At 40.3% G+C, this 25,182-nt stretch overlaps 1 protein-coding gene across 2 annotated transcripts in view; it reads right to left on the bottom strand.

The window, feature by feature from the left end:
- PRDM5 (PR/SET domain 5) overlaps nucleotides 1-25,182 on the bottom strand; it is a 2,968,604-nt gene that overhangs the window by 1,769,387 nt on the left and 1,174,035 nt on the right. For both annotated transcript variants that reach the window (XM_044074997.1, XM_044074998.1), the window contains one exon: nucleotides 13,304-13,383. In XM_044074997.1, coding sequence (XP_043930932.1) covers nucleotides 13,304-13,383 — 80 coding nt within the window. The remainder of the gene's footprint in view (nucleotides 1-13,303; nucleotides 13,384-25,182) is intronic.

Raw genomic sequence — 25,182 nt, 5'->3', positions numbered from 1 at the left:
AAGCCTCTTTTTAGAGTCAGGGAAATCCTGGCTTTCCCAGTGGAAATGCTCCCCAAGAGTGTACAACGTTTCACCAAAAGAAAAATCTTCTGGAGAGGAAGCAGAGGGAACGGAATCCTCTGCATCAGAATCCTCATAGGTAGATAAGGGCAAATCCTGGTAATCAGAAGAACAGAAATTTCAGAATCCTGATCAGAAGAATCAGAAGGAAAATCAGTTCTAGGTTTCTTAGAGGGTGAAGGCTGGCTTCCCCTAATTAAAGTAATAAGGTCTTCAGCCATTCTTATAATTTGTTTTTTAGGCATATGGGCCTGACCATGTGGTTTGGACATCAGTTTTCTAGGCATGGGTCGAGTTATAGGCCTTGAAGAAGAAGATGGCATTGGTTTGAAATGCAAGTCTGTAGGCCTGAAAACACCCTCAGAAGCCGGTACCTGCACAGCGGCTCTGGACCCATCCAAGGTAGAGACATCCGCAGGTTCCATAGTCGAAGAAACATCTTGCAGCATACCAGACTCCGAATGGGTCTCAGTAGAGGCCTGTGAATCTGAAGTAGCACGTATAAGGGGCTGCAAAAGCGCCTCATTCAGTACCGGCGAACTGGCAACTAGCTTAACGAAAGCATCGGTGGCAGCTTTGGACTTATGGGGTCTGTCACTGTATTTATCTTTATGTTTTTTCAGAATGTCGGTAGTCGGATGGCTTACTGAAGCCATTTCTGGATAGTTAAACTGAATACCAAAATAATTTGCTGCAAAAATAAACCGACAACAAATAGCACAGGGGTTGAATAAGGCACAAAACCGCCAGCAAGGGACGTAGTGGTCTGGGCCTAAGCAGGGAATGCAGTAAAAATAAAAATCTTTATGAGGTATTTGCTTCCCACAGGTAATACAATTGTTAACTTTTACTGACATTGGTTAAGAGCAAGAAAAAGGATCCCCAACAGGGTACTTAGCTTTTTTGAAGACTTCAGTTCTGAAACTCGAAAACGAAAATTTCAGTTGTCGGCCGACCGGCACTTGCGAACTGCTTCTGCTTCGGGCACCGCACAGCAAGAAAGACTGATGTAATGGCGTCAGCTGCATGTTTTATACCCCTGATGACCTGATGTCATGGAAGAAGAGACAGCATCCGACGCAGGTATCCAAAACTTTGATATTCAGGCTGACTGAGGGCTACCTGCAGGCAGATAAACCAAATGTAATGACTGCAACAGTGAAACACGAAGAACATCTGTTAATGCGATACAGACACACAAATCCTTAGGAAACACCTGAAGTCTGGCTGAATAGGAATGTGATGATGAGCATCTTTTAAGTCTAATGTTACCAGGAAATTTGACAGAGGAAGAAGAGGCAACAGGTTGTGAAGTGACATCATTCTGAATTTGGGCATGATCACAAACAAGTTTATGAAAGAAAGATCCAGAACTGGTCTCCAAGTGTTTTCTTTCTTTCTTTCTTTGGGACTAGAAACATCCTTGAATAAAACCTCTTCCCCACTTGGGAAGGAGGAACTGGTCCTATCACTCCTTGGAACAGCATCTGATGTAGAACAGGTGGACACAAAATGGTCTGATCTGCAGGATGAGGAATTACCCATGGAAAGGAGAAATTTCCTGCCACTGCCATTCAGTAACCTTGATGAACGGTTTTCAGAACACATTTGTTTGAAACAATCTGTTGCCAAAGAGAATAAAAATGAAATTCAGACCTTCTGGAAGAGAAAAAAAGGGCCAGAGTGGGAGGAGGTCACAAGGTTTATTGAACATTCATTCCGACTTGTTGGATTGTCTCGAGTTTTGGAAGGTTTGAGACTTCTTTTTGGAACCTCCTTGCCACTTCTTCTTAAACATCTGTTTAACTGGATTCTGTTAAATCGGTTTATTCTGGGGGGTTTTTTTGCCAAAATTAGTTGAGGAGAAAGAAAATCCCTTGGACAATTTAGAAAACGAGAGCTGAAAAATCTTAGAGGTTCCCTGGATTAGCTTGACCCTTTCATCACATTTTTGATCACCTTTTCAGCAGAGGGGTGAAACTAAATCTCTATCCAAGGAAGAATTTAAAATCTCATTTTTAACATCATCTGGAATGTTCTGAGAATGCAGCCAAGCAAACCTCCTTAAAACTGTACCAGTGTCCCTAACCCTGGTAGAAGTAACAACAGATTCATACACACACTGCAGACAACGAGTAGTGATCTGTGCAATGCAAGAAACTAAATGATTTAAAGCAGATGTTTCTTCACAAGACGAAACTGTAGATAAAACCTTCCTCATATTTTCACAATATGCTAGACTACAACATACGAGTCTGACAGTTTAAAATTCTAAAATTCAAAGTTGAAGAAATATACACTTTTCCCCCCATACCTATCAATAATTTTGCATTCTCATACGAAAGAGTAGGATTGGAATTAACTAAGTGCTTTGTAATAGAGGTGTAAAGCTATAGCTGCTGGGTCAGGTTTGGGAATAGTGTATAAAAATGTGTAAGACTCAGGAACTTCATACATCCTGTTTGCCATTTTAGGGACAGCTGGCTAACTATCAGGAAACAATTTGAAAAGGGATGAACCTGCACTGAAACACGGCTGTAGTATTCAATAAATAATGGCCCACCAAGACAGACCCAACAAATAATTTATTGTAAATGTAAGCGCTTTCATAAACAAGTCGCTTCATCAAACAAAATCACTTCATTACATCATATAATTCATACTCATTAACAATTCAAATGGACCAATCACAAACTTCATCTAATCAAAGCCATTAGTATAAAAATATGGTTTACTATGGCAAGGTCGAACTGAACCCCATTGAATGATGGGATCATCGACCCACATCCGTGAAAGCGACAATACAATGTCAAATCATGACACTGTCGAAATACGACTCGACTTCGACCTCCGAACAGGCTTTAACATGGGTCGAGATAGGGATGAGATTCATACTTTGACAATGTCGGTTTCAACATTGTCACAGTTCGGCATCCGGACTTCGACTGAAGTGGATTCAACCGAGCCCACTTCAACCTTACCATAGTAAACCTAAAAATACATATAAAAATATATATAAACATTTTGACATATTAAAAATACAATAAACTCAAATTAACATTGCACCCTCCCAATATGTTTCAGCCTACGTTTCTTCAAAACTAGTTTCAATGATAATCATTCAAGCCATTACCTTGATGCGATCTAAGCTTAAGTATCCATTTTAACTCATGATCTTCAGTCATATTAACCACGTCACCCACACATTCAAAAATATAAATCATATCTATAACCATAAACTTAAAACAATGTGCACTTCTTCTACTACATGTTTGGCTATAGCACTAAATCTCTGCCCCTTACGAATACAGTATAAATGGTCCCATATTCTTTCTCTTAATCTTCTGTTAGTTTTCCCAATATAAAACGTATGGCATGACACACAGCATGCCAGATAAACTAAATTCTTACTATTGCAATCTGCTTGTATATTAAAACTAAATACTTTTCCAGTCTCTGGATATATGATTTTACTGCTAGTATCCACATATGCACAGTAGGCACACACAAAACATTTCCTAGTGCCCATTCTAGTACCAACTGTGGAAAATTTATCAGTTTGACGACCTTTAGGGTAGCACGACAACCTTTTTAAAGAGATATTATTCTTGCAGTAAAACTTAGGACATTTACCTACAATATCTACTATACATGGATCACTACTTGGTACATTCCAGTTTCTAGCTCTAATATCCCTTATAGCTATTGAATCTGAACTATAAACTAGTGGAACAAATAATGTATCCTGCTTCATTCTAGGGGTATCATGTAATACAACGTTAGCTGAAAAGTACGGTCTCCCTTTCCCTTTATGCTCAGCCTGAGTCTTAGTAATGGCATCAACTATTTCTTTCGACCTATACCCTCTATGCTTAAATTTCTGACATAAGTAGTGATTCAAGTATAGTAGATACTGTAGGTAAATGTCCCAAGTTTTACTACAAGAATAATATCTCTTTAAAAAGGTTATTGTGCTACCCTAAAGGTTGTGAAACTGATAAAGTTTCAACAGTTAGTACTAGAATGAGCACTAGGAAATGTTTAAGTGTGTCTACTGTGAATATGTGGATACTAGCAATAAGTTCATACATCCAGAGACTGGAAAAGTATTTAGTTTTAATATACAAGCAGATTGCAATAGCAAGAATTTAGTTTATCTAGCATGCTTGTGTCATGCCATGCGTTTTATATTGGGAAAACTAACAGAAGACTAAGAGAAAGAATACGGGACCATTTATATTATATTCGTAAACTGCAGTGATTTAGTGCCATAGCCAAAATTGTTTTAGTAGAAGGAAGTGCACATTGTTTTAAGTTTATGGTTATAGATAAGATTGATATTAAGGAACATATGGGTGACATGGTTAATATGACTGAAGATATGAATTCAAATGGGTACTTAAGCTTAGATCGCATCAAGGTAATGGCCTGAATGATTATTTATCACTGAAACCAGTTTTGAAGAAACGTAGGCTGAAATGTATTGGGAGGGTGCAATGTTAATTTCAGTTTATTGTATTTTTAATGTCAACATTGTTATATATATTTTTATATGTATTTTTATATTAACGGCTTTGATTAGAAGTTTGTGATTGGTCCATTTGAATTGTTAATGAGTTTAAATTATATGGTGTAATGAAGTGATTTTTTTCTGAAGCAACTTGTTCGTGAAAGCGCTTACATTTACAATAAATTATTTGTTGGTTCTATCTTGGTGAGCCATTATTTATTGAATTGTTTCAGTGCAGGTTCATCCCTTTTCATCTTGTAGCTGTTTTGTGTTTACTGCACTGTTAATCTTTACGGAGACTGTGCTTTCTGTTAAATGTCAGGAAAATTGTGGGCAGAAAGACACACATCCTCTAAAGCATACAGGACAGGAGGAATGGGTGTAGGTTCTGGAAATGTTTTCTGTAACAAATCATAGTACTTTTCCCACTGAAAACACTGGGCCATTCTAGCAATAGTCCCAGAGAAACAGAAATGCCCACAGGGAGAATCAGAAAGACAGCTAACCTCTGAGTCTGACTCAGAAATCTGGGGTCAAAACCCTGAGTCCATCCCTACATCTTCCATATTCAGATTCAGAATATTGAATTTCTTCAGGAAAGGAGACACTCCTCTTTCTTTTACTGGAATCTACTCTACAAGAAGGCTCAATAGTTTGAAACAAACCCTGAGCCAGTTCTAGTAAACTACTCCTATCCAAAGAAATTTGAGATGGAGTTACTATATGCTTGGTTTTCTGTTTATTTTTGACAGGTAAAACAGGGCCAACTGTGTTACTAATGAAAACAACTGCTTCCCCACGGATGGGCACAACATTCTGACACAACAAGGAAATCTTTTCTGTTGCCACTCCCAGGACCAACAAGAGTAGTTCTCCCTTGCCCACTGAGGAGAACCCCCTGTCCATAGTGGCCGTAGGTACTACACCAAGGGGGTTCCAGGGTAAAAAAATGAGTGGTCTGAGGTACAACAAATAGCCACAGCAGAGGCACCCACCTGCAGTTGAGGCAGATTGCTAGCCTGTTCTGGTGGTATAGGGTGTTTGCTTAACTTTTTCTTTTTCTGCCTGGAAGAAGGACTGACCAAAGGAGTGACAATCTGCTCCATGTTCAAGCCGAAAATGGTTCCTCTATTCTGGGGAAAACAAGAAACAATGCCAGTAAAACTACAAGTCCACAAAATTTACTTTTTTAACAGAAGAGAAGTAAAAAACACTTTCAAGTACTACAGCATCCCCACAACATTAAACTAAAGTCAATTTCTCCACGGAAAATAGTTTATCAGTTAGATAATACTACTTTTAAACTGACAGTGCTCCGTTTAAAATGCATGTTACAGTCTTGAGGCAATCTGTTAAAATACAACACTCCTATGTTTAAAACAACTTTCCAGAAGAAGAAAGTACTACAATATTAGTAAATAAATAAGAAAATGGAAGTTTTTTTTCCCCAAAGGGAAGTTATCTGCCCATTTAAGGAAAGCACAGGCCAACTGTCCATCCTCAAAGTCTAACAGGAGTGTGCTCTTCCATGGCAGTAAAGCTATAAGGGCTTCATGCCCAAACTTGTCCTTTAGTAAGATCAGCTCGAGCTGCTTGACAGTTTGGGTATGAGGACGGTGCCCTGAAGCTTTGGAAGACAGTCATCTGTTATATCTTAGGTGGGAATATCACCTATACAGCTAAGGCTATTGCAGCAGTGATCAATAGGGAGAACATGGACTGTTTCTTACATTATCAGAGACATTATTGTCTAAAACCATGCCACTACAAGCCACCAGCATATGTTGAGAATGTATTTTTTTTTGCTTTTTCAGTGATCTTTGTGATGAAACATGGAATTAGGAGGAATTATGGCAATATATACAAGGACTTCTTGTCACAAAATATGATGTGTTGTCTACAAATTCTCCATACCCTGTGAACTGAGCAAAAGTGGAGGAGGACTATCTTCTCCCAAGTGACATATATGTCAATCTCTTACAAACCCTACTTCCAGTAGACCCAAACCAAACAAGGCCTTTTAATCTATGTCTCCAGCTAAAAAATGGAAGTGCGACTGTGACAGTCAATCAGTTCATCCATTTCCCAGGAATCCAAGTTGTTGCGAGTTATATTCCTATTTCTTTTTCACTGCCAGAAGAGTGGGGTTTGACCCAGTTCACTCTCCCTGTTTATTTATGTATTATATGATGGATAGTTTGTCTGACCAAATAAAGGGAAGCCAAGAAATCAGTTTCTTTACCAGGGTTTTAGGTCCAGACATACTGTCCTCAGTTTCACTTGGCTAATACATACCCCTTCTCCTGCAAAAATCAAATTCTCTTCATCTACTGAAAAACAGGTAAGCTCCCAAGCCTGCAGCATAAGTGACCATCAAAGTCTGCAACAGGTTTAGTTGCAGAAATGGAAGGCCCATCACAAGGTTAGCAGGAATTGTCTAGCATTTCAGCACACAAAGACATGTATCTAACATCAGAAGCAAATGTGTAAGCACATGGAGCTCTGAAGGCATTGACACTACATAATCTATTATACCACTTTTGGCCACATGCATGCAAATGGAAACATGAGAACCATATCACTCATTAAGTCATGGAATTATAACACTGTCTAACACTGGACCTTGCTCTGCATCTTTATGGAGGCAGCCAGGGCCATGACCTTTTAAACTGCCTCCAAGGGAGGGAGTGACCAATGTAAAACAATGCCCAAGTACAGGCTTATAAAGGCCTTCTTCTGAGCAGGAATCAGAGGGGGTTTACACCACTTTATAGTCAGTCCTTCTGATTGCAACAATGGGAATGTTCACAGCAGAACTGTGTCAAGACAGTCCCTGGTTAGGACCGACAGGTACAGGATCAGTGTGCACTCCTTATCCTTACACTAAAATGGTGAACACGGGTATAAAGGGACGCCCAAATGGAAACACTTTACACTCAAAGGGATGTTCACCCAGGATAAATTACAGCAGTTTCTTCTGTGGACCACAAACACTGATGCGCCCAAAAGTATCACTGATGTCTAATGATGCAATCCATCTGCCCTGGGAGACCAAATCATGATGGGAAAGAATGCAGAACTACAGGTAATAAATGTGCTGCTTGAAGTAGACGGAGTCCAGAACAGAATGAAAAATGTGTCCTCTTTAAGATCAAGAAGAGCTGAAAGCAAAACTCCTGACCTTCCTTTGATGCTACACTGCCTCTAAGGTCCCTAACAGAAGTACATTTTGAAGTTGTTCTAAGAATTCTGAAATGAAATGATCCATTAGTTGATCTCTTTATGGGCAGGAGTAGTGAGCTTTAGCACATAACTGAGAGTGATCCCATTTTGTACATACTGGTCCTTCATGATGGTTCTCCAGCAGAGGGTGATCTCAAAGTACAACCTCCATGCCCATCTGTGAATACAGACAAAAGACTCAGGACTGCAGCAAGGCAGCCAATGGAAGCATTCTCTCGTGTGATTTAGATGGAGCTGACCAGACTGGTTCATAGGTTCATAGATTAGTACTAGGCTAATTGCCCTTGCGAGACATTTTAAGCCTAGCCAGTTATCCCCTGTGAGATTCAAACCCTGTACCTTGTGTTTGTAAGGCAAACACCTTAACCATTAGGCCATCCTCCCAATTGCACGACTTTCATGGACCTTCCTCAGGTAGAAAAGAGGTCTCTTCCTCCTCGATGGTTGATCAGGCACAAAAAATAAATATACAAAAGTATGCCTCAGATAGCAATTATTTACTTACTTATTTTAAAACAGAATTATTAGGAAGTGGAAATATGGGCATTGTAGAAAATGGCATAAAGATGAAATATGACTAACAACTTATCTGGACCTATTACTGCCAGTAGCTAAAGAGACACAGAAATCCCCACCTTTCTCTGATTTCTAAATCCAAACAGTTCCACAAGCCAAATGATTCCGCTTGAGCACTGTTTTAAGAATGCTAGTGCCTATTCACACTACAAAAGTATGTCAATAAATGAATTAGCATTTGCATTTTTCTACATTAAAGATTCACACTTAGTAAAGTTACATTTTTCCATTCTATATATTCTATACAAACTACATGCTGCAAGACTTATAAAAGTTTTATGAAAAGTATAATTACACTTTTACATTTAAATTCAGCATAATACAGTTTCACTGAAAAAACTGTAAGCTTTACTTAGCTTATCACATTTCTTCTCTGAAAACAACTAAATTTGTTCTAGCACAGTAATACTTTTCTACATCACCCCTTGTAGACCTCAAGCAAGTTTTGTTGCCACGCCACCAAAACACAATGCTTAAGGGTATAAATGCATTTTAAGTTATTCTATCCAGTCCAGTCTTGATAAATCATCTACATTTGCATTACTGGCACCACTGCAATGCTGCACTATCATACTGCAGGACTATAATCCCAAACTTCATCTAACATGTTTCCAGTTTTGTCCACTCACTGTGGGTAATCAGTTCAAAGAACTATAGTCTGTAACAACTGCATTTTCTACAACATAGTTAAGGCTGAAGCTTTTGGGCAGACCACACTATTCCCAACCCCTTCTTTTCACAGTTGTATTAGACTGTCCCCTTGGCAGAAGTCTATAACTAAGGTATACTGCTGGATGGTCTTCTCCCTTCCAGGAAATCTAAGTACAGCTCCCAGTGCATGGCATGAGGTATCTACCAGCATAACTCCTGGATACAACTAGGACTAGTTAGTGCATCGGGAGTGGGGGGGTATTCAGTTCAAGGACTCAGTGAGTTTCTGGAAAGTTTGCTCACACACTGTTATTTGGAAAACTTTATCTGTCCTATTCATAGGTTCATAGGTTTATACTAGGCTATCTGCCCTAAGGCATTTATAAGCCTAGCCCAAAGTTTTGTGGCTTACGCCACCCCTTATATGAAAAAATACTGTACCCATTAATTTGTTGTGCCTCTGTCCAGCAGTGACACAGAGATGATTCCCGGGGTAAACCTACGATCTCCCATCCACAGGTCAAGATTTCTCTTGAACAGAGCCAGCGAGGTGCTCTGCCTCACATGGACCAGGATTTTATTCCACAGCATAGGGAGTCTCTGAGTGATAAATCTATCCCTTCAGCACGTCCTATTTATATCCGTGCTAAGGTTTAAGTCGCTTGCTCTAGTGGTTTTGGTGGATTTGGATTTTTTGAGGTGGAGCATGTCCATTAATTCGGGTTGGACATGGCCTTGTATGTCAGGCACATGTCACCTCTGAGCAGACGGTATGCGACTGAATAGAGCTGGAGTTTCTTCAATCTGGCAGCATATGACAGATTTTGGAGTCCTTTATCCTTTTGGTGAGGAACTTTTGGGGTCTCTCCAATTGCTGCAGATGTTGGGTGAGATACATCCCGAATGGGGCATTGTACTCGATCATTGGTCTGATAAGTGAAGAGTACAGGGAACAATGACCTCACTAGATCTGGATGTGAATCCCTTCATGATCAGGTGGGCAATGTAGAAGGTCTTTCTAACCACTTTAGCAACGTGAGTGTCAAAAGAAAGGCCACTGTCAACCTGGGTCCCCAGGTCCCTGATAACCTCTTCTGTGCTTAGTGGATTGCCACCTATATGGTAGCTTGGGGTCACCTTGTTTTTCCCGAAGGGTATGACTATACATTTTTTGGCGTTTAACTTCAGGCCATGGCTCTGGCACCAGCTATCTGTTTCCGTGAGTCCCTTCTGAAGGATATCCGTGTCCGATGCACTTTCCACTATGGCGCCCAATTTGCAGTCGTCTGCAAACTTTGTCAGCCAAAGTCCTCCCATGTTGGCCTGTACTTCTGAGAAGTAGATGCCGAACAATAGGGGGCCAAGGATCAAGCCCTGTGGGACACCACTTGTGACCGGCTTGGAGTCTGACATAGCGCCAGCAACTCTAACCCTGTGGGTTCTGTCCTTAAGCCAGTTTGCAACCCATCTTGTGACATATGGGTTTACATTTAAGCTGGTAAGTTTTTCTACAATACCCGAGTGGGGTATTGTGTCGAAAGCCTTTGCAAGGTCAAGGTAGGCTGTATGGACTGCCTTTCCCTCATCAATGGCCTTGGTGACTGTTTCGAAGAAGTCATTTCATTCTTTTGGGTGAGGTGTACAAGAGAAGTGGCTACAAGACTGTAACAAGGAACACACCTTCTGTAACACCCAGTTATCCTGAAGAATGCTTTTACCTGCTTTTTGATAACTGGTGTTGGCCATGTCCATGTGGCCTTCACTTTACCATGTTCTGAATGAATTTTTGTCACCTCCCATCTGATGACTAACATAAACTAATTCTGCCATTCTTACCTGACATCGGTTTACCTTAATAGTCAATCTAACCATTCTTAATCTACTCAATAACTGTCTGACATGTTAACAGGACTGACTAAAGAATGAAGTGTTGTACATGTATGCAAGAGTACAGACTCCAGCTCCTGTTGGGATGTACTCTACCAGCCTCTGGAATGTTGCTAGGGCATTCTTCATCCCAATGAGCATACTGGTGAACTCAAACAACCCAAGATGGGTGACCAATGATGGCCTTTTACTCACAGCAGAATTCAAGGGTACTTGTTAGTGACCCTTAGTAAAGTCAGAAGTGGTAAGACACTTAGCCCCTCCAAGATGCTGAAATGCATCATATGTCCTGGGCATGGGGTATGCATATGCTTTCATGCAACTATTTAATGTCCTACAGTCTGTGGCATGGTGCTCATACCCCTTTTATTTGGCAATAACAGCAATTGTAAGGCCCAGGGACTGCTGCATTCTTATACTACCACAGAATCAAGATCTCATGCAGTTCTTCCCATATAGTTTGCTTGACTTGCTTAGGAACCATGTAAGGCACTTGTTTGTTTTACCTTTTGGGTCCTGTGCCCCAAAGTTGCTCCATTACTTGCATACATACACTCTGTCTTAGCACTGAACATGTCCTCAAATGTTTGCAATACTGCTCGGATTTCATTAACCTGTATTAGGGGTATAGGCTAGTGTAAGTTTGAATCTCACAGAGGAGATCTACCACCACTAGATCACCCTCTGATTCCTTTTGCAGTCCAATGCATATATTAATTACTTCTCTCTCTCTCGCTCTCTATTAAGGGGATTCATCATATTGATATAGTAAAGTCTATGCTTTCTGCTTCCAGCTGGCAACTACACCACACATGAAACACCACTTAAATGTCTCACAACAGTAAAAGGTCTCTCTCATGCTACATGTAACTTATTGTGTTGAACAGGGGTAAGCACCATTATCTTCTGTCCAACTGTATACATTTGGGCTCCTGTTGTCATGTCACACCAAACTGTTTGTTGCTGTTGTACTTGTGCCAACTACTCCTGTATTAAAACCAAGAGTATCCTAAGTTTAGTCCTGAAATTCAGCCAATACACTAGAGCCACCACTAAACAAGAAGGCTGAAACCACGAGGTTCAATATCTTTCTCCCAGGGCAGCACTTCATCAAATAACTCTGTCCTTCAACCAAAGTTACTGCAGTCACAATCAGAACAGTAGACTCTGAGGCACAAATGACAGCATACAACAGTAGGATGATTTACGATCATAATCTGGAAATGCACTTGGTCAAGTCATCAGGTCGTCATTAAATAGTGAAAATGAAAACGTTTTTCAGCCACCATGTTAATGTTGTGTGTTCAATATTCGCCATTTTGAAAATGTGCCAATTGACCTGCATCTGCCATCCGGACATTGATATTCAAGCTTCTGTATGGTAAATTTAGATTTTCAGCCTCTTTGAAAAATGTACTTTCGATGTTCCACTACTCCACCAACTGCGTTTCCAGGATATGATAGCAAACCCAGTAGGACAGCTGTCTTTTGCTGCTCTATCTTCAATGGGAAATTTATGTGGGTGAAAGGGAAAATAAAGTAAATAATAGAGCAAAATCAATAGGAAAGGATGACATGCAAAACTGAACATTACAGTTATGTATAAAGCTATAAAATGGACTGAAAATTCTAGTTCATGAAAAAAACTTAGAATGAAGTGCTAAAATGAAGAAAAATTTAAATGAAGGGAAGGAAGGAAAAATGCAGCAAAAGGCTTTTTCAGTAACAGAAAAAAAGTTTAGTAGACAGTCTACCTCTCAGCTAGCAAATAACATTTGTTAGCTCAAGGACAAACAGCACAGAACTAAGGTCAACTGCAGATAAGATGTCATCTGAAAATACAGCAGCACATTGTGACTAAAAAGTCTACATTAAATATAACAACATATACCAGCAAATCATTCAGAAGGCTCAAGGAAGAAAATGTCGCACTGTTGAGATTTTAATCATGGATTTCAAACTTTTACGTTTCTGTGGAAAGGAAGCATTTACTACTTACCACATTGACTGTCAGCTCATTTTTCCACATATTTACTGTTGGTCTTTCTTTGTAGTGCTAAGTAGCATGACATTAATGTTTCAAATGACATTATTACACTACACAGTAGCAGAATTCTTTCTGGACCCTGACATTTTCCTTAGAATTTCATGAAGTCTCGTTTCACACAAAAACATACCCAAAAGCATACCTGCTTCATATTATCTCTCTGGGTTGGCTGCTGATAGTGATTCAACAGAAAGGCATGCTGTATAATTCTGACAGGGAAATACCAATAAAAATGGACATGTTTGGTATCAGTGTCAGTGACCCAACCTATGACTTCCAACTGTGCTAGTAAGAGGCTGCCCGTTGTGTGGCAACTACAGACAACTGACCTTCCGATGCTCTATTAGATTTGCCGATGAGGAACACTTCTTACAACATACTGAGCAGACCAGCTTCTTCTTTGCGTTTCCTAAAAGAAGAAATAAAATACCATTCAGCAACTCTAAGAGGAAATGTATAAAAAGGGTCATGAAATACTTCCGCTGGATTGGATACTCTTCACAGGTCATGAAACAGGAACAAGACTAATGTAATTTACCCCTCTTAGTGGTGTTGAATTACTGTAGTTCTCAGCTGGGCTCCAATACATGGCCAAATTCCCATGGAACATATATTAGCCCTTTAATATGACCTCTTTCCGTACTCATGATTTTTAAAACAGCTAATCTTTTAATAGCCCAGAAATGTCACTCCTTGGTAAGTAACAGGCTTATTACCTAGACAACCAGCATGAAAAGAATTTGTTAAAAGAGCTTTTCTTCAATTGTTTGGCATTTAACTTAATGCAATGTTTCTAAAGAATGCTTTCCCACAAGGCTTTTTTGCAAGTTACAGTAAAACCAACAGTAATTTAATGTCTTAAATGTCTTATACTTTGTTTTATATAAAATATAATTCTACACTGTGATTTCTAAGCACGAACTTGGCAGGACATTATCCCACCAAGATATACAAGACTGTTACTCAAGCTATCATTATTTTTCTGGAGTAATGATATGCAAACTAAAGCAACATGAAACCAGAAGCTAAATAACTACATTTGTTTCTTTACATTCAGCACGTTGTATGCACTATATATATATATATATATGTTTTTCCTTAGATAATCTTTTCCATTTCTTAATACTTTTTCATAAATATCTCCAAATCATCAAAAGGTCAGTAAAATAAATCAAACTCCAACCTATACTACAGCTTTGTTTATAACTATTTTCAAATACCTAGGGCTTTGAGTGTTATGTTGCCAATAAAACTGTATAATTTAATTAAATAAAAAGGTGTTAAAAGACTCAGCCATGTCAGGTGCATAAATTTAAAATACATACCCATTCAACTGACTTCAGCAATGCAGATGAATGATTCATAATGGAGACAGGCACAGACCACTTTCAGTTAAACTGCAATCTGAGGAGCCATTAAACCAAACTCCCAAGAAAAATCATATGGTGGGTCAAGGGGCAATTGCCAGATGTATTTGCCTTCCTTTTCACAGTTGGATTAAAAAGTGACAGACCATTTAATAAACTAAGTTAATTTACAATGATTTCAAGTTCATATTACCAGTCTATAAAACATCTTTTTATATATACACAAGGCATAATTAGTGTAGACACAGTCTCTTTTGTTTGCATCCCAGACCCACTGTAGAATGCAACTCATGATGTTACATGTTTTAATAAAACTCCAAGCCAACTGACATAGTTTCATGTAAACTGCTTATTTAAAATGTTTAGTGAGCCGTACAACGATAAATAACTGTACTGTATCAATTCAGTTTCAGAAAACAAAAACTATGATGTGTTTTTGCTGTAAACTTCCAGTAAGCAACTTTCATTATTAACATATGTGCATCTGTTTTTACAGTCTGATTCAAATGTATCTTTCAAGCAACAGCTTACAAATTAAAAAAAAAAATCAGGAAATCATGCTTTTCTTTCCTGTTTTTTCAAAAATATCACTAGTTCCATCAACAAGCTGCAGTGGAGCTGCAGAAAAAGCTGCTGTTCAATTTTGTCATCGTCACATTAAAGATATGCTAACTATTGTAACACAAAGATCATTATGACTGGATCTTCAATTGTAACACACTGTGTGTCTGAATGCCAAGAAATTCATCTCCAAAAGAAACTTGAGAAGTGAATCTTGGTATAACTTTCAAGAAAACATAACTAGTAGGTTATGATTAGAGAAATCCAATCATAATTCTAGATGTTCTGATGAGCTACTAGTTAAATGTGTAGGGATTCAAAGTATTTTGCAGTTTTTAAAGCTGTAACATACTTACAGCTGTCACACAGAAAGTGTTGAGAAGTGAACCAACAGCTTTAAAAAGCTGTTAGACACTTCACACTTCCACATTTTTTTGGTATAGCAGCACAAAGTACATTGCATCTTTTAAAGCTGTTACAACTTTCCAGTGCTGTCCTATAAAATCCTATAATAACAATGTAAACCCACATATGTAGAAGACAGAGGACAGAAATATAATAAATACATGACTATCGACTCATTATCAGGTGCACAAGTAAATATCTATCTCCGCATTTGTGATACTGCTGGCCTGGGTTTATGAGACTCTGTGTGTAGTGGAGTCAATGTTAAGCCTACAATGATGAACCACGGCCACAAATGGACTACTCAGCTCGTAAAATAAATGCTGAAGCTCTTTATAACATATAAAGAAACATCATCTGATTAAGTTTCTTTGTAAGCTAGAAAGAGACGAAAGCGCATATTTTATTGCTGTTTTATTGTGCATTTTGAATAAAACATGCTTTGGCATTTATTTTACAAGCTGAATAGTCCATTTGTGGCCGTGGTTCATCGTATTTTCTCAGTTTGTTTGTCTGGTTGGTTTTACAGTGGTTAAGCCTATAATGACACATACAAGTTACTTTATTTATTAACTAAACACAGACTTTATGCCACGGGAGGACAGAGAAGGAACTGCTACTGAAGAATTAATTACTTTTTCACTGCACTGGGGTCACATAAAAATTATCTCCGGGTTGTATGGTTCATTATCTCTACTCTCTCTCTGTCTCTCTCTTCCCTTGAAATTACAGGACCCTAAACTCAACTCTATTATCAGGATAGGGAACAACTGCAAAGGAAAGTTTCTAATGGCCTGTAAGGCTGCATGTTTCAGAGAAGAAAAGGCCCATTACTTTTAATTCAAACATGGGCTGGGGGGGAGTGGAATCTAAATTGGAACAGTACTGGCTTGGGTTTGGTAACAAACTGTGGAACTATGCTGAATAGTCCATAATATGGACATTCAAGGTTCAAAGCACAGTAAAATACATAAGTAACACATAAGTAAAATGGAAAGGAGGAATACAAATAAAATAATAATTACTGCATTTGCAAAGCACCACACAGTGCAGCAAGCAGAACATAATGACATTGCTTTACCTCATTCAAAGACATTTTATGGTATGCACGATCAACAGCGCCCATTTTTATGACCATATAAGTATTAGCAAGTTACTCTATAATTTGCTGTACATTTCAGTTTACACTCAATGTATGCCTGTGGAATACTGAATGAACTGAAAAGTGCCACAGGATCTGCACCCTGAAAGTTCTCTGGCAGCTGTATGTGTGATGGGAGAATGGGTGACAAAGTTGCAGTGTTGAGGGATGGAGGTAAAATAGGAAAGAACAGCTTAACATTTACGACAAAAAGATAATAGAAATTTCCAAACGTATCCTGCATGTCCGCTATAGTAGTCTTATCCCATATTTGTATTTAAACTGTAACAGAGAGACAGGTGGCAGTCTTCCACTACAAAATTCCAGACAATTTATGCAGGAGGGTTGTCACCTTGTCAGTATAAACAGTAACATACAGGCAGGTGCGGTTCTCTTCCTCCCTGTACTTACTTGTAAAGACTTGGAAAGCATGTATTAGAGAGAGAGAGACAGAGATAGAGACAGAGGAAGGAAGGGTGGGAGGGAGGCATGATGGAGGGGGGTGATGAAGGGAGAGAGATTTCATCACATACGTCAGGATGATATAAGTAGTCTACAAGTCAAAGTCCTACAAAATGATTAATAAGCTGGATTTATGGAAAGCAGCTCTACTGGCTATGATTTATCTAGGAAACTGTACTGTGAAGAAAACTTTATGTTTGTTTGTGTCTTTAGGCTTTTCCCAGTTAGGGGTCGCCACAGCGGAACTCCGGTCCGCTAATGATTGGCAGTAGATTTTTACGTGCCGAGTTGCCAGCCCTGACGCACAACATTCACCGAAGGTACGTTCATTCACGCAGTCTCCACACAGAAGACGCTCTAGCTGAGAATCGAACAGGACGTCGTACTGTGAGGCGACAACGCTACCGTAGCACCACCACCGCAACTTTATGTAATATCTGAATATGGTTTACAACAACAAAGTCAAATGCATTTGGTCTAGTCAGCCAACAAAATGGGTCACCCACCATGACAAGATTATTACCCTTGCTATCCCTAATATACCCAACAACAAGATCAATAAATTTATATTAGTTTCATAAGGTTACATGTATGGTCTGTCATGCTCGAATGAATAGACTACAGAGTGTCAGTCATGTACATGTTAAACATCCAAACCTGACCTAGTCAATTTTGGGTCAACTCAATCAAAAGATTACTGCATAGTATGTAAACTCAAATGAAGAATAAACCCAAGCAGAATTAATTCCATTAAATAAGATGTGAAAACATACAGGCTTATAACTAATATAAATACCTGAGGCTGTCCAGAGACAATTCTTAAACTCAGAAATGCAGAATGTGACTGTCTGCTGCACTTAGAGTTAATATTCAGAAGCCCAAACCACTGAAGCAAATATACAATAAGCTTAGGGTACAGCGCTCTGTAGGACCAGTCAGGTAAAGACAACTACACAAAATTTCATCCCCAAATCTAACACTCAGATTGTAGATGACCTATATGGTCTAGTGGTCAGGATTCCTGGTTTTCACACAGGTGGCCCAAGTTTGACTCCCACTATGGGAACGGGACACTGTTTTTTGGAGGTGAAAAGATGGCAGCATAATGGTTAATGTGTTTATCTCACAGACAGGAGGTACAGGGTGGGATTCTCACCAAGAGAAATTAGATCGGCTTAAAATGGCCCATAAAGGCAGCTAGCTTAGGACTTACCTATGAGCTATGAAGTATGATGGTGCAATTACAATGTGAATTCCACTAATATTTAATAGGAAAGAACAGCTTAACATTTACGACAAAAAGATAACAGAAATTTCCAAAAGTATCCTGCTTATCACACAGTAGTCTATAAAGTTGTGTGTTTTACAGTGATTTCTTGCACTTCTTCATTAACAGGGATTGCCTCATCACTAATGCCCCACATCTCACTCATTATTTGCACAAAAACTGTGGGGCTATCTGCACTACAGCCAGCTATACGGACTGCAGCTATACACATTAGCTATTACAATTTCTTAATTTCCTAGTTTGACTCTGCCTACAGTCACATTCAGTCATAACCACATGCAAGTGTACTTTACTGCTCAATAACATTTTTCTCCCAACTTTGCAGATTTTGCTAAACTGTACCTCATTAAAGTCCCATAAATATTTGTTAAACAATGCAAAATGCCATCTGACAACACCCAATTCATGTAAACTAAATCAGGTGCCAACCCTCTCATTTGATGGCAGGATGGTGTGATGCCTGTGCACTGGCCCAGTAATCAAGGAGCCTCAATCCTCACCACTAACATCAGTGAGGGGCGTCCATATTGGGAGGATAACAAGTATACACACGGTAAAGTACAATTTCCCTTAAGAGCACACAGAGATCACAGTCAGTCTGGGCTTGGTTTCTCCTTTTCACTCCAGATTTCTAATAAGACTCCCCACTGGCAAAGCTATTGGGTTCATATCTCAGCTGAGTGGTCAACCCAAAACCTCCAGTACCCTCTCTGTCCAGCCAGTTCTTTGTGTCCCTGCCCAAGTAGTTGACACGCACACACTTTGAGATTTGAGTTATATACAACACACAGACACTCCTGGAGAAGAGTGGCACAGGTTCACAAGCTATGCCCCTTCTGCCCAGACCATAAGGTAGTACCAACTGCCACCAAACACTACTATCAACTACTATAAAGGCCCTTACCAAAGGGTGTCCAATTCTACTGTGCAATGTCATTATTATCCAATTGGTAAGTGTGACGAACAGCAAGGCTATTGGAGTAGCTTGTACGGTATCACTAAATACATGCAAGTACGCTAAGACCTTATATTATCTCTACACAAAATCAGCCACCATTAATAGGTTTAAATTTATTTAATAATAAATAATAAAAACATAAGACAATACTCAATTCAACACAGTGACGACACAGAGTTCAGAAATCACAGGAAATACTTTAAAACAACATTGTAACATAGTCTCACATAAATATGGAAAACATCCACACTAATCTGGCTATATTCCTATCTATCTCTAATAGAAATCACTGTACCTAAATAACTTATTTACAAAGTAAAGCAAGTGCTGATGAGTTGTTGTCAGCTTCAGAACAAAATACAAAATGCAATCTCTTTCTTTTGAGATAGTTCTTAAATTGATAATACAAATTACTGCTGAGTCATTTCAGATTACATAATTCTTGTCACTTCTGCTTAAGTTTCCCAGGCTCAAAGAACTTAAAATGTAACGTTTCTTTGGGATCTGTAATTGCAAGGAAGTCACAGCAATAAAAGACACTTTACATGTGAAACCTAGTAATTATCTCAGAGTTAATCAATAGAAAGAAGCACCATGCCCAGACATCCTGATCCTTATCTTGAGATCACACACAGTCATAAAATTCGTTTTTTTTTTAATCAGCTTATTTTCTTAAGAGTTTGCAAGTTAACTCTGTATGTCCCGGTTTTCTACCATGAAAACATATATTATATAGGCATAGAGTTTATATACATTTCTGCTTTCTTCCAGCAAGGTGCACTGTGGTTACATTTTTGAAGCTCAGCACATAACACAGTTTTCTTACATTTGTCAAACAAGCCTGTGGATCAAACTAATATCTACAATAACTTAGAATTATTTACAAAATTCTAACTAGCTGGGCTGGTAACCCCCCCCCCCCCCCCACAGAAATCAAGCTAGTTTTTCAAGTGTCCCTTGAGAAACGTTGTTTGAGAGGGTTGAGTTTATCTGAGTATACCTTACCCCATTCCCTGTCTTGAGAGGCCATCTGTGTTGGCATTGCTAATCCCACTGTGGTGCTGCACTGACATATATGCTTGCAACCATAGGCTCCACCTTAGTAACTTGGCATTTTGCTGGCTGGCTCGATGTAACCAAATTAGGGGATTGTGATCTGTAACTATAGTGACTTTCCTTCCATACAGATAAGGCTAAAATTTCTGTAGTGCCCACACTATGGCTAGACATTCCTTTTCTACAGCTGCATAGCATTACTCCCAGGGTTGGAGCCTAGGACTGAGATAAACGACTGGGTGCTCTTCTCCCTCTGAAGAAATCTGGTTAAGTACAGCCCCCACCCCATGGCTCAAAACACCCACCTGCACAACAAATTCTTTGCTGTAATCTGGACTGGCTAACACAGGGGGTCCTCCCAAAACTTCTTTAAGCTTCTGGAATGCCTGCTCACATGCTATGGTCCACACTACCTTATCTGGCCTGTTTTTCCTTGTCAGGTCTGTGAGGGAGCAGCTATGGTACTATAACTGGGTACAAACTTTCTGTAATACCCCGCTGTCCTTAAAAATGCCCTCACCTGCTTTTTGGTAACAGGTGCAGGCCATGCCTGAATGGCTTCCACTGTGGCAGGTTCTGGCCTGATCTTACCACTCCCCACTCTATGTCCCAGGTAGGAGACCTCTGCCATACCCACCTGACATTTGCTGGATTTAATCGTCAACCCTACCCTCTGTAGTCTGCCTAGCACCTCCCTGACATGCTGAAGGTGCTCTTGCCAGGAATGGCTATAGATGGCAATATTATCTAGGTAAGCAAGGGCAAAATCTCTTGCTCCTGCAAGGATATGATCTACCAGCCTCTGGAAAGTCACTTGAGCATTTTCATCCAAAAGGGCATCTTTGTGATCTCATACAAGCCAAAAGGAGTCACAAAGGCTGGCCTCTCTCTAGCACTGGGAGTCAAGGGCAACTACTAGTAACCCTTGGTAAGATCAGTGGTGGTAAGATACTTAGCCCCACCCAGCTGCTCTAGGGCTTAATCTGTCCTAGGCATGGGGTAAGCATCTGACTCTGCGTGACTATTTAATTTCTTGTAGTACACACAGAACCTGGTGCTGCCATCCTTCTTTGGCACCAGCACCGCTGGGGAAGTCCAGGGACTATTGGAATCTTAAATTACCCCTATTTCCAATGTTTCCTGTATCTCCTCCCTCTGAATCTGTTTAACTCTCTCAGGCACCCTATAAGGGGCCTGCTTAATATGCCTTTGGGGTCCTGTTCATAGGTAGGTACTAGGCTATTGGCCCTAGGGCCTATATAAGCCTAGCCAAACTGTTCCCTGGCTTTTGCTACCCAAAAAAATAATTTTCTTGTGCCCCTGTCAAGCAGAGCCACAGAAGTGATCCCCAGGGTGAATTTCCTATCTCCCATCCAATCATCAAGATTTTTCTTGAAGAGTGCTAATGCGGAGCTTTGTTTGATATAGATAGGTAGTATGTTCCACAGTATGGAAAGTCTCTGGGACAGGTATCTATCCCTCCTGCATGTTCTGTTTATTGTGGTGACAAAGTTTATGTCCATAGAGCGTGTAACTCGGAGGGATTGGGATTTCTTTAAGTGGAGCATGTCCAACAGCAATGGGTTTGACATAGCTTTGTATGTTAGGCAGTGATCGCTTCTGAGTAGGTGATATGTGACAGAATAAAGCTGGAGTTTTTTGAGACGGTCTGCATCTGTTTGAGGCTGGTAATCCTCTTTGTGAGGTATTTCTGCGGCCATTCTAGTTGTTGTAGATGTCTTGTGAGGTACATACCAAAAGGAGCGCTGTATTCTATAATGGGTCAAATGAGTGATGAGTAGAGGAGAACAATGACCTCTTTTATCCTGGATGAGAAACCTTTTGTGATGAGGTGTGCCACGCAGAAGGATTTCCTGACAACTGTGGTGATGTGATTATCAAAGACGAGACTACTGTCCATCTGTGCCCCAAGGTCTCTTATCACACTTTCGGTGTTAAGTAGACTTCCACCTATGTGGTAGTTCATGGGTACAAAGTTTTTACGAAAATGGATGACAATGCACTTTTTGGCATTGAGCTTGAGGCCATGGCTTTGACACCAGTCATCTGTCTCAGTGAGGCCCTTTTGTAGGATGTCCACATCGTTAGGAGTTTTGATTATAGCTCCTAGTTTGCAGTCATCTGCGAACTTTGTTAGCCAAAGACCTTCTGTGCTAGCCTGTACTTCAGAGAAGTAGATACTAAACAGGAGAGGACCTAGGACTGAACCCTGTGGTACTCCACTTGTCACTGGTCTGAAGTTGGACTTAGAGTCTGCTACTTTCACAGTGTTGGTTCTGTCAGTGAGCCAGTTGGCAACCCATCTTGTGACATAGGGATTTATACCTAGTTTAGTGAGTTTATCTATAATTCTGGAGTGGGGGATGGTGTTGAAAGCTTTGGCAAGATCTAAATAGGCTGTGTGGACCACCTTACCCTCATCTACGGCTTTGGTGATCACTTCAAAGAAGTCTATCAGGTTTAGGACATATGATCTGCCTTTTACAAATCTAAACTGGGTAGGGTCCAGAGTTTGGAGATTACCAATGTCATCGTTTATAAGTTCCATGATGATATGTTCCATAGCCTTGCAGACCAGGCTCGTCAGGCTAATGGGGTGGTAGTTCCTGGGGTCCATGGTGGCTCCCCCTTTGTGGAGTGGGATAACCATTGATGTGCGCCATTCAGTGGGCACAAAGCCTGAGGTGAGGCTATGATTGAACATGGTACTTAGGTGCGGTGCCAGTTCATTCTATAGTTCATGTAGAATGCAGCTTGGGATGTTGTCAGGTCCCATGGATGCTGTGTTCTAGGCATTGGAGAGTGTGTTTTTTTACCTGTGCAGCCGTGATTACAGGAACTTTGCATTCTTCCGGTATAGAGATGGGCCCTTTAGGGGGTGAGAGTGGGGTAAAGTTAGCACTGAACCTATCTGCCTGGATGTTGGCAATATCAGTTGGTTCTGTATATTTCGTGCCATTGTGCTGTAACTGAGAGCAGATCTGAGTGTTGCCATTGAGATTTTTGACATAGCTATAGAATGCTTTGTGGTTGTCTTTAGAACCAGTGGCGATTTTGTTTTCATAACTAGCTTTGGAGGATTTTATGAGGGATCTCAGCTTCCTCCAATCATGGGATTTTACTCTTTTTTGCAACAGTTTTTTTCTTCTATTGTAGAGTTTGTTTATGGCAGGGGACCACCAGATTGGCTTCCTTTTATTTGGAGGATAGCATCTTGGTTCTGTTATGGACTGCACGATCCATGTACTCATGTAAGTGCTTATAAAGTGTATAGGATTCAGCAGTCATACCTCTATTGTCCATCAGCATGGGTGTCATGACGTTTGCCACTTCTGTCTTAAGAAGCATGAAGTTGGCTTTGTAGAAATTTTTTTTACAGTGGTTTCCCTAATGGGGGGTGGGGGTGGGATGTGGATTTCTAGGGTGATTAGCTTGTGGTCGGATCTGACCAACGAGGAATTGACATCTGGTGTGGAACACCGGTTGCCCATATTGGTAATGACCAGGTCTAGGATATTGCTGCCCCTGGTGGGGGTGTGGATAAGTTGATCTAAGGCGTTGGAATTTATGAATTCCAGAAACTGAGCACAAGAGTCGGTACATGAGTAGTTTTCCCAGTTAATGGTGGGGTAGTTGAAATCACCCATTATTAGGGTGTTAGGTTGTACCCTAACATTTTCCAGTGTATCAATAAATGAGGAGTGTGAATCCTGGGGCATGGTGGGGGATCTGTAGCAAGCTACAATTTGGATTGCAGTTTTGCCCAGAGTTAGTTGCACTTGGATAATCTCAGATGCATTATGCTGAGCAACTAGCCTACAGTTGTGGATGTCCTTAATGACTATGGACACACCTCCACCTATAGTATTTCGGTCCAGGTTAGGTGGTCGAAAGGTGTGGTATGAATTATAGCCTGGTAATGCAGGGGTGCTCTCTGGAGCCTTGAACCAGGTCTCTGTCACTGCACAGATGTCGATGTTCTCCATTTTAAGGAGTGCCTCGAGTGAGTGCATTTTGAGGTTTAGACTTCTAGCATTGAGTAGCATTAACCTTAGATTTTGCTTGCTTGTACCTGTTACGGTGGTGAATTTGTTATTTGAACCTTGCCTAAAAAAGGCACTATAACGGTGGTAAGAGCCTTAGCCAGTATCCGGAATCCCAAGGGTGACAGATGCAGGCCATCTCCAGCAAAGCATCGTGGTTATCGATCATGTCATCCCAGGCAGACAGATACTGGATCCCCTTAGAATAACACCAAAAGCTTAGCCAGTTGTTGAAGTCATTCATTTTGTCCTTGTACTGTGGTATCATTCTGGGTGATGGCAGGATGCTACTCAGGGCTAGGGACATACCTGCCTGAGCTAAAAGATCAGACAGCTCCTCCATGTCAATTTTCATGTAGTCCAGGGAGGTACGTCTCTGTTCATTCACACCAACATGGACAATGACAGAGTCATATTTGTACTTGTTGTGGAGTGACCTGAGTGCATGCGTTATGTGGCGGATCCTGGCACCTGACAGGCAGCTGACAGTAACTTTCTCCTTGTTTAGCCTGGTGAGTGGAACATCAGTGTGCCTGACTATAGAGTCACCTATGACTAGAGTGTTGGATACGTTGTTATGCTTTATGTTCTGTGGTTGAGTGGCACACTGAGTTTGTGGGCTATATGTCATTTGGGTTGTGTTGGGGGGGTGGGTGGAGGTTGTTTGCGTTTCTGCTTTGGAGGTCCATGTTGCTTGGGTAGATTTTTAATGAGAGCCTCCGCGAATGTAGGTGTGTGTTTTGTGTTTCTATGTGTGTGTTTTGGTGGTGTAGGTTTTGAGGGACTATGTGATGAGTGTGGTGTGGTGCAAGTGTTTACCTTCTCCTCTTGACTGTCTAGTCTAGTCTTGGGTGAAGAGAGCTTTGCTTCCAGTTTGGCTATATAAGTGCATCTCTCACAGGTTGT

This window comes from Protopterus annectens, chromosome 6.part0 (assembly GCF_019279795.1).
Source record: "Protopterus annectens isolate FY-2018-M chromosome 6.part0, PAN1.0, whole genome shotgun sequence".
Classification (NCBI taxonomy): Eukaryota; Metazoa; Chordata; order Ceratodontiformes; family Protopteridae; genus Protopterus; species Protopterus annectens.
This window is presented reverse-complemented; position numbering and strand designations above follow the sequence as displayed.